The 9,330-nt window shown below is 40.5% G+C and overlaps 1 protein-coding gene across 2 annotated transcripts; it reads right to left on the bottom strand.

The window, feature by feature from the left end:
- Positions 1–3,467: 3,467 nt before the first annotated feature.
- On the bottom strand, positions 3,468–8,159 carry csrp1b (cysteine and glycine-rich protein 1b). Of its 2 annotated transcripts, none has more exons than XM_071542294.1 (6): positions 8,039–8,159; positions 6,540–6,649; positions 5,838–6,006; positions 5,576–5,705; positions 4,876–4,969; positions 3,468–4,204 (listed from the first exon to the last, which is right to left on the bottom strand). In XM_071542294.1, exons 2-6 carry the CDS (start codon positions 6,646–6,648, stop codon positions 4,128–4,130), a joined length of 579 nt encoding a protein of 192 aa, XP_071398395.1. In that variant the 5' UTR covers position 6,649; positions 8,039–8,159; the 3' UTR covers positions 3,468–4,127. The 2 variants fall into 2 exon arrangements, with proteins under 2 accessions (XP_071398395.1, XP_071398396.1); XM_071542295.1 differs by lacking the exon at positions 8,039–8,159 and adding an exon at positions 6,995–7,005.
- Positions 8,160–9,330: the final 1,171 nt, after the last annotated feature.

The raw sequence follows: 9,330 nt of genomic DNA, 5'->3' as shown, positions 1-9,330 counted from the left end.
TGAGACATAATGATATAAACTAATATCCACACAGCAGCCAGCTACGTTGCGGTTTTCACCTCTTTTCCAAAGCTTGTTGCCAAAATCTGCACAGGAACGAAGCTCTTCCCGGTCCGTTCAGTCGCTTTTCGTTTTTTTTTAAACTAGCTTGTCTCCTCCTTCGCTGCTTGAAAGCGGCCATCAATCCCTCCCATTCCTGAAAAAAATTCTCGTAATGGCAGAATCGATGCAGCGAGCAAGTAAACTTGTTTAACTAGTAAACTTGCTACCTACTTCTTCACTTCGTCATTGTGGGACATGTAACCTTCAGTGGTAGAAAAATCTAGCAAAGAGAAACTGGTAACCGGCGACACTTCTCAGCAGGTACGTTTAGCTTAGTTATTAGCATTTATCCTTCCATTTGTCCTTCCAAAGGCCTCTGTAGTGCAGTGGCTTTGCTGTGTGTTATTTACAGAATGTGTTGCCGTTTCTGTCACCCTCTAGTGGCCAGAAAAATGTGTTTATTGCCGCTTTAATGCAAACTTTATTGTATGTACAGTTGAGTAGTTCACTTCCCCCTGTTCTACAACTTTAACCAAAGCCACTGTAAGAGATGTGGCTTGTTAGCGTAGATGATTTTCTTTGGCCAGTGAGAGCGGTTTTGGAGATGTGCCCTGTGCCCCTGAGACTGCAGGCCCCCTTGGTCTGATTAGGATAATAGCTGCAGACAATGCTAAGCCATGGCTTGATGATAGGAATGCACCACTGTACTATGGCTAAGGCCTGCCAACTAAACATAGACAAATTGCCGTGCCATATGATGCTGCCACTCTTTGATATTGGGTCCCAACTTGCATATGTGCAAGCTGTGTATGTATATTTGTGTTTGAAGCACCGTGTGTGTGTGTGTGTGTGTGTGTGTGTGTGTGTGTTTGTGTGTGCTGAGCAAAATGTGTATGTGTGTGCATGTGTCTGTGTGGATGAGGGTCTATGTGCGCAAGGACAATAAATCCCTCAATGACTCAATGAAATCACTTGTGTCTGGGTTGTGTTGTGTTAGAGATTTAGTTCTCTTTGGCATATACAGTAATGACAGAAATGTAGAGATCCAGTTTGACCTTGGGCATATACATAGCAGCACTTGTTAGTGAGACACCAGTTTCCATCACACAGTAATTGGAACACATTTTTGCTTCATTTAGTCTCTTCAGTTTGACGCAAATGGAAAGGTTGTCTCCAGGGAGATGGATCATTTCCATCCACTGCAGACCAGCTGAAATTTGTTATTGTCTGTTTTGTATGGTGTCCAAAATTTCTCTTTCCACAAAAATAGACTGACCAGATGAATTCAGGTGAAAGTTATGGACCCCCATTGCTTTCACCAATCATTTCGAGTTCAGTCATGGGCATGTAGATGAAAATGGAGAACTGAGACAGGTTACAAAAGAATTTGAGAGAACTGAGACATGGATTGTGCAAACAGGGGTGGGGGGTTCTTGATATATTACACAGTGAGGGTGGACTATACTTATAATAAAAACAGTATTTCACCTTTTTGTTTGTAAGATCCAAAGCCTAAACAGGAACAGGGGTTGCAAATTAGCTTTATCTGGAAACCCAGCGGTGCATCTGTTTCATGTTTTTTAACCTGTAACAATGATTTTCTGCATTGTCCCTGACAAATAAACCAATAAATACATACATAAATAAAATAACTCCTGCTACTACTTCTACTTTACACTGAACACATGCATTACGTTTGTGGTACCACATGAATGCCTGACAGTGGTTGCTGTATTATCTCCTGCCACAAAGTCAAAAATGAGGAGGAGGAATGATGAAACAAACTAGAGTGAAGTGAATCTGTTGAGGTCCAAGATAATGGCATTTGCTGTATTTTACTGTATCTTTTATTTTTTAATTTTTATTGTTAGGGTTAGATGGTGGAAATTTGCAAGATTTCTCCTTTGCGCTTGCTGAGTCAGTATGTTTGAAGCCTGTTATTGATTTGATTTATGACACTTGAGAAGCAGGCTGTTGGAGCATGGCAGCTGATTATAGTTCCACTGTATATATATATGACAGCAGGATTAACAAAAGTGCTGTGTGCTTGCTTGACTGCTTCTGGGAAACTGGATGCTGACTTATATATAGAGATGCCAAGGGATTATATCGTAGTTTTCCCATGCATTGCTTTTTTTTTTAAAATAAAGAATGGTGTTTAAGAACAGATGAATTAAAAAAGGCACTGCAATTGTATCACGCAGGTGTTATTCACATGTAATGTAAATTCAGTTCAAACCCTCATTTAACATGCAAAGTCAGATGTTACTGTTACAGCAAAGTCAGATATCAAGTGGAATTGAAAAGTTTTGTTCCAAAATGAGACATCCATTTGAAAAAAAATGATACCTACTTGTACAAAATGATTGATCGCTCATAATTAAAACAAATTATGGTCCTTTTTAAAGGATTTTAGGCACCGAGTGGTTGGTTGACAAAATGATACAGTATCACTTTTACAGACTGTTCTTCTATTATCTCTGTTTATATACTTATAATGTTATAATGTTATCATTATCATTACTATTTTATTTTTTAAATTATTTTTCTTTTTTTTAGGTTTATTGTTTTTGCCTTTATTATGATCGTTTTTACATTAGCGATAGACCGGAAAGATTAGGAGAGAGAGAGGGGAATGGCATGCGACAAAGGTCCTGGGCCGGATTCAAACCCAGGAGTCATGGTTACATGGTACGTGCCTTAGATCACCAAGCCACCAGGATGCCCCATTACTATTATTTTCAAAATGGTTATAGCGTTTTGGAAATTAACTCTTCACCCCTCACACTAGGACTGGGCCTCTCTAACGCCCTCTGATGAGTAGAGAGCCAGGGAAAATGGATTGGTAAATCCATAGCATATTCATACAGATAGCATAACATTTAGAACAGGATGAGCAAACGTCTGAAGCAACACTGAAGGCATGAAAGCAATTGAACGGGTCTGAGGCCTTCAGTGCGCAGTGAAATACTTTGATCTTTGTATTGATTTCAAATGTAGTTTTGTTGTCAATCTGACTTCACACATGGTTTAGTCAGTGACCCCCCCCCCACCCCCCTCCTCCAGTCTGCCACCACAGCTGCCTGCTGTTCTGGTCACTGTGCCAACCCCTCGGAGCAGGAAGAGACAGGACCGGGGACCACGACTCTGTTGTTCACCACAGCAGCTGGCATTTTGCTCTGTGTTTTGATGATGATGATGAGGAATAATAAGCGGACACACAAGCACGCCCAAGCACACACAAACATACACACTGATTTCATCAGATCAGAACTTCCACCGCACTAAAAAGAACAATAGCAATTGTGTACAGCTTGCCAAATTTCGCAATGTTTTTGTACTTGTTTTACTTGTGTATCGGTTGGTGAAGTTGCTATTCAGAGCACATTACGCTGAAAGGGAATATTAAATAAATTCCAGTGTTTTCATCTGATGTTTATTATGTGCCTCAACCATAATGCATATTGTAAGACAATATATACAACATTTGGCATAGAACCCAGCGTGTAAGGCTTTGCCTTGAATGCAGCTGAAGTATGATGGGAGAAATAGATAACCTCCCATGGCAGTATTTCACAACTCTCAATCTTGAACCACGTTGATCTGAGTTTGTTCCCACAGATTCTGATGTTAATCAAAGTCAACATTTGCCAAACTGAGTTCTCTTAGGGTGTGTGTCTTTCTGTCATGTAGCCACAGTGTATGACTGAGTGTATGATTTCATTTTTATTCACTTCCTCTAAAAACAGAGCCAACTTACAGGCTGTTATTTATTCAGTATAAATACACATAGTAAATGTTGATCAAAACACAGTGTTGGATTAGAGTGTGATTTAAATGTTTTCCATGTATTTTTAATCCCACAAAAGTTAGAACGTAACGCACCAGATTCTAAAGCAACATATAGAGCGAACACCTGCAAAAAGCTGTGTGTGCCATGCTGCTGCTGAGGCATAAAGCCTTTTTGCCTTTAGCTGGAGTGAAAAGGCAGCATAAAGTCGGTTAGATATTGACTGAAGGATCCTGGAACCGATTATATCAGTGCACACCAGATATCAGTCCCAGGTGGGCCGAGGCTGGAGGCTTTACTGGGAATGTGCCAGAGCCCCTGCTCCCTGACCAAAACCAAAGCCCTTGGGACCAAAGTTCTTTGCATAGCATCCTGTGAATGAAATGACAATACTTTAGAAACTCTGTCGAAAATATGTTGGCAGACTGGAGTTTTACTTGTACAATTATTTCTTGGTGGAAGACCTGCTCTGGAGGGAGTTTTTCGGTTTGCATGTTACTTACAGCTTACTGTCAAACAAGGAACTAAGAAGGAACACAAACCTATATACGTCAATGACTTCATTCATTCATTCATTCATTCATTCATCCATTCATTCATGACCATGGTATTCATGATCTTGGAAGGTCCTGGCTAGATTGAACTTGGAAGGTCAGGAAGTCTAACTAGCTAACCTACTGTAGATAATACTGGGCTTCAGTCTAAAGTTACTTAACCAGAAAACTGTGGTTCTTTGGCTCCGCCCACTGAGGTTTAATTCAACCAATGACATTATTTCTGGCTCCAGAGCAGCTCTGCATGCCTCTGAGAAATGTGTGTATAACCTAAACTCCAATCTGCAATACATTGTACAATTATATCATAAAACAACTGCAATCATTACTGCAATGCTTACTGCAATAGCCACTTTACTGCAATACACTCTAATCAACTCATTCAACAATGGAGAACTTGGCTGGCTTGATGCATGCGTTTTACCAAGAATACTAGCTGTCAGTTCTCAGTAGTAACAGTTGAAGCCTGAGTGTAGACAGCACACTGACCTTTACAGTAGATCTCTCCATCTTTGTCAGCAAGGGTTGTGGACTCCAGTCCCTTGCCACACTTGGCACAGCGAAAGCAGCCTTTATGCCAGGACTGGATAAGAGAGGAAAGTGTTGGTTCAAGCACTACACCTCATAGATATTCCAACAACAACAGCTACTCCTCATTCATAGCATAGAAAGAATATCCCTGGAATATGAGTGGCAATTGGATAAGGCAAGGTGTGGCAATACTTGAGCATAAATACGTGTTTTTCTCTGTTTTTTTTTCATTATATTGGACAGCAAAGGTCAGGCAAATTGCCAGAAATGTATTTGGAAGCCACCATTAAAAAATAAATAAAAACATATCAGGGGAGCTTTCATGACTGATGTTCCTTCTAAGCTGATAGTTATGTGACAAACGTCTAATAATTAATTAAACTGACCAAACCATTATACCTTCTCAGTGATTAGCCAGAAATTGAGCCAATGCAAGCAGAAGTACAACGTTTTTTCTAGCATCAGTGATATTAGATACATAGCTCATATTTTAGGGTTCGTCAACTGACACACAAAAAAAATGGACAAATCAACACTGACAGCTCCTATTGTTGTTCCATATGTTTTCAGCCCAAATGTTATTGAATGAGTTCCACAGCACAATTTACAACCCCTGATATATGAGCAGATATGAGATATGAGCATAAATCGCTCTTACATTTCCACCCCCAATAACCTTCTCCGCTGCATACACCATTTTGCCACATCGCGGACACACATCTGAACCCCCTGCCTTCTGGGCAAACTTGGAGGCATTGGGGTTATTTGTAGGGCGATGGGGTACTAGTCTGTCAAGAGGAATCAGAGCTTTCATAAGGAAACAAGGTAGAATCAAACATTGCATAACAATGTACCATGTAATAGTTAATGTAATAGTAATTGTTCCAATAAAATAACAGCAGTTGTACATTTTTCCTTACTCTTCAGGCTTGATTCCAAGTCCTGCTCCGGTGTCCATACTCAGAGTGCCAGCTCCACCACCAAAGCCGTAGCCTTTTGGGCCATATTTCTTGCCGTAGCATGATTTGCAGTAGATCTCATCCACATGGACGGCCACCGTTGTGCTGTCCAAGTTCTTCTTACAGACCACTTACAACAAGGAGGGAGGGGTAAAGAATAAAAGTTTAAAAATGCAAATCAGTGCATTTTCATTTCTTTTTCCCACTTTGGGGAACTGTTTGTTTGGTTTGCTGTAGATGCTTGTGTATTAAAGTGGGAAAAAGTCTATTCTATGTGTCTATTTTAGTTGTATCTTCTCAAAAGCAAACATTTCAAAGCATTTATTCACAGATGTCAAACTGTGACATCCCCACAGAGTCAGTGTGACGTTTTACAAAATAAAATGGTTTACCAGTATGTGCTTAGCTGGCTCGAATAAATACTTCTCTGATCCGAGGAGAGTCTGTGTACCTTCCTCTGCCGTCTAAGGAAGACCAAGCCAGTGTCACATGTTTTCTCTGTATCCAAATAAGGGCAGAGATGTCTGCGGAGAAAACCTTGGGATGTTCTGTTTCCTAGTCCGGTGCCAAATACCCCGCATTCCATCCTGGCACTTCTTAGCCATTTACGCATTCAGAGTCAGACGAATCAAAAAGCGATTACCTCAGAACCCACATACTTACTGCACAGAAAGCAGGATTTGTGCCAGCTCTTCCCCTCGCACTGCACTTCCTCAGCAAAGTAGACGGTTTTCTGGCAGCAGCCACACTTGTTTCCTCCTCCAAAAGGCATTCTGTGGAGATGCGGCAGACTTGGCTGTATACATTTTTTCATGCATTGTATACATAACAGTCTCTTGTTCAGGGTTAAGGATGTGCTGAGTGTCATGTAGGGCTCAGCATTGGTCAACCGAGGACAGAAGACATCTGCGACACTTGAGGCTAGATGCAATAATATAATAATAATTCCTATAAAAGGAAAAGTTTGTAATGGCACACCACTCATTCTCTCATCCTCTCTTCTCAGGTCAGTGCGCTTGAATAAGTGAATATCTGAAGGACCGGTCATTCCTAATTGTAAAATGCAAAGTACCTGCTTGCGCTGCTCAGATAGCACTAAACCACCTCATAGAGATAACCTGCAGTCAGAATACACTCTATATGGACACTATCTCAAAGTCACCACTGAGTTGCAAGAAATTAAATGCCTTTTCATAATGAGCGCTTCAGTTAATTCGAGATACATCAGCCAAACAGAAAGTCAGTAATCTACCAGATCGCTCTGGATAAACAGGAAATTCCCTGCATTTCATTTTGTCATTACGCATGTTAACACTTCCTGACCGCAGACAACCCATCAGGCCTTACTACTGAGGTGGCTAATTTTCAGCCCTAGCATTTGTTGTGCAGTAAATAAAAGAATCCTGTATAAAAAGTAATACAAAATTAGAAACTTTCTCCGTAAATAGTTTGATCATGCAGCGTCTCCAACACCGTTTATTAGTTTTGACAACACAAGAATGTGCTTGCTGTGTTTTATAAGGTATAGCAGAAATAAGCATGAAACTAATTTTTGTATAAGAAGCTGCTCTTGGCTCAGTGGCGAACGCCTTCTGAAGGTGAACGCTGGTCATTTCCTATCTGATGCCTTTCCTGCTGATGCTCAGGAAACAGGCTTGCAGCACGCACCCTTCTTATCCAAGGCCATAATAGGATATTTTCCATCTTCCGTAGCACTGCATACAACAAATCAAAAAAATACCTTTTTGTCATATTCTTAAGTGCTTCAGTGTCTCAGTTTGTATAATAAACTGCCCTCAGCACAGCAGTAGGACCTGTAAACACAGTACATGCATTCTTCCAAGTGTGACAGTAAGGCCTCTTAACAGTATGTAAAGCAGCTCCACTGTAATTTGAATGAAAGTAAACTAGAGTCTCAAGTCCAAAAGATCATAGAAAGTGTTGTGTTTATTGGTTTTTATTCTTGCTTGGACTGATTTCAGTAACTTGTGAAATATACCACAAAGAACTATAACTGCATTGTAACTTTCAAGTAAACTCACAAAGCAAAAACTAATGAAACATCAAAACATTAATTCCCAGCCATCTTGTCACTCAACACCTGTTGAGATGTTTGGACAATGTTTTCTGTGTCCTAACAACTATTCAAGTCGTTTTCCTACCTGTAGCGAGGTGAAAGGCCGGTCCTCTCTGCGGCTGTATGATGAGACGATGGAGTCAGGACGAGAACTGATAAAGAGGAGCAGAGGGTGGCTGAGTGGACACCAGGCTGGAAGTGAAGGAGGAGTCAGGGCAATTCAGACAGAGAGGCAGGGAGAGAGGCAGTGGAAAAGAGGGAGGCAGATAGTGAGAGTAGAGTATTTGATGGAGAAGGAAGAATAACATGAGAGGGAGGGAGGGAGGGAGAGGGTGGAAGACAGAAAAACATTCGCCACCTCCCATTGTCATAAACTGTCCTGTGTGGTGAAAACAGAGCAAAACATCCTGACATGAAACACTGTCATTAAATGATGCAACCATGGATGACTTCTACAGATGTCTACTTGTTATAGACTACTGAGGAATTCACGCTCTTTTCCTTAAAGGCAATTTCGCACGTTGGCGGCCCCAGATGGTATCGAGAGGTAACTGTCTGAATTTTGAGGAGTTCAATACCCAAAAGTAATGTGACATCACATCAGTAAACTACACACATCATTGTGATGTTTACCCACATATTTGAACCTAGAAATTAATTTGGACAAATAGGGCAAATCTACGGTGTCTCAATAAGAGGTAATGGGACACTCTTCTATTGGTGGTTTAGGCTCATAAGACCAGTCTATTTTTACATAAAGATCTTGTCTAATGCAGCCTTGAAGATACAATCGAGAAGAAAATCTACATTTTTGGCACATTTCTATTTGTTTTATCAAATGGAATTTGATATTTGATATTTGACTAGTAGATGAAAAATATGCTTTTTGGAGCTTTTTTTTGACCCTTGACCCTTTGAGCCTTTAAAAGTGACAGACATCCAGACGAGTAGCTCTGGGGAAGCAAAGATGATCCTTCACCCCTCAAAGATGTGATTTTATTTTATCTTCTGACAGTGAAGGTCAGCTTTTAAATGACATCTTGAAGCAGATCTATATATACAGCGGTTTGGTGTAAAGGGTAGTAAGACTGCCCTTCAACTGGAGGAGCTGGATTTAAGGCCCCGTCTTTGAGCAAAGCACTGAATCCCTACCAGCTTCAGGGGTTTTGACCCTGTGCTCTGATCTCCCTGTGGAGGAGGAGGGAAGCGAAAAGAGAATTTGCTTGCAAGTATCGCTAAAATATCATATTATTATCATTCCAACATTCAGTATATCATTTGTGATAAAATCAAATTCAATTTGACCAATTCAGGGTTATTATATCAAGTCTACTAGGACATTATTGAAAATTAAGGCTGTAGCTTTAGTGAGCCAGT

Source organism: Centroberyx affinis, unplaced genomic scaffold, assembly GCF_046629955.1.
Source record: "Centroberyx affinis isolate AG114_WGS23_722 - 3 ecotype Tasmania unplaced genomic scaffold, CSIRO-AGI_Caff_v1 ptg004049l_1, whole genome shotgun sequence".
NCBI classification, from domain to species: Eukaryota; Metazoa; Chordata; class Actinopteri; order Beryciformes; family Berycidae; genus Centroberyx; species Centroberyx affinis.
This window is presented reverse-complemented; position numbering and strand designations above follow the sequence as displayed.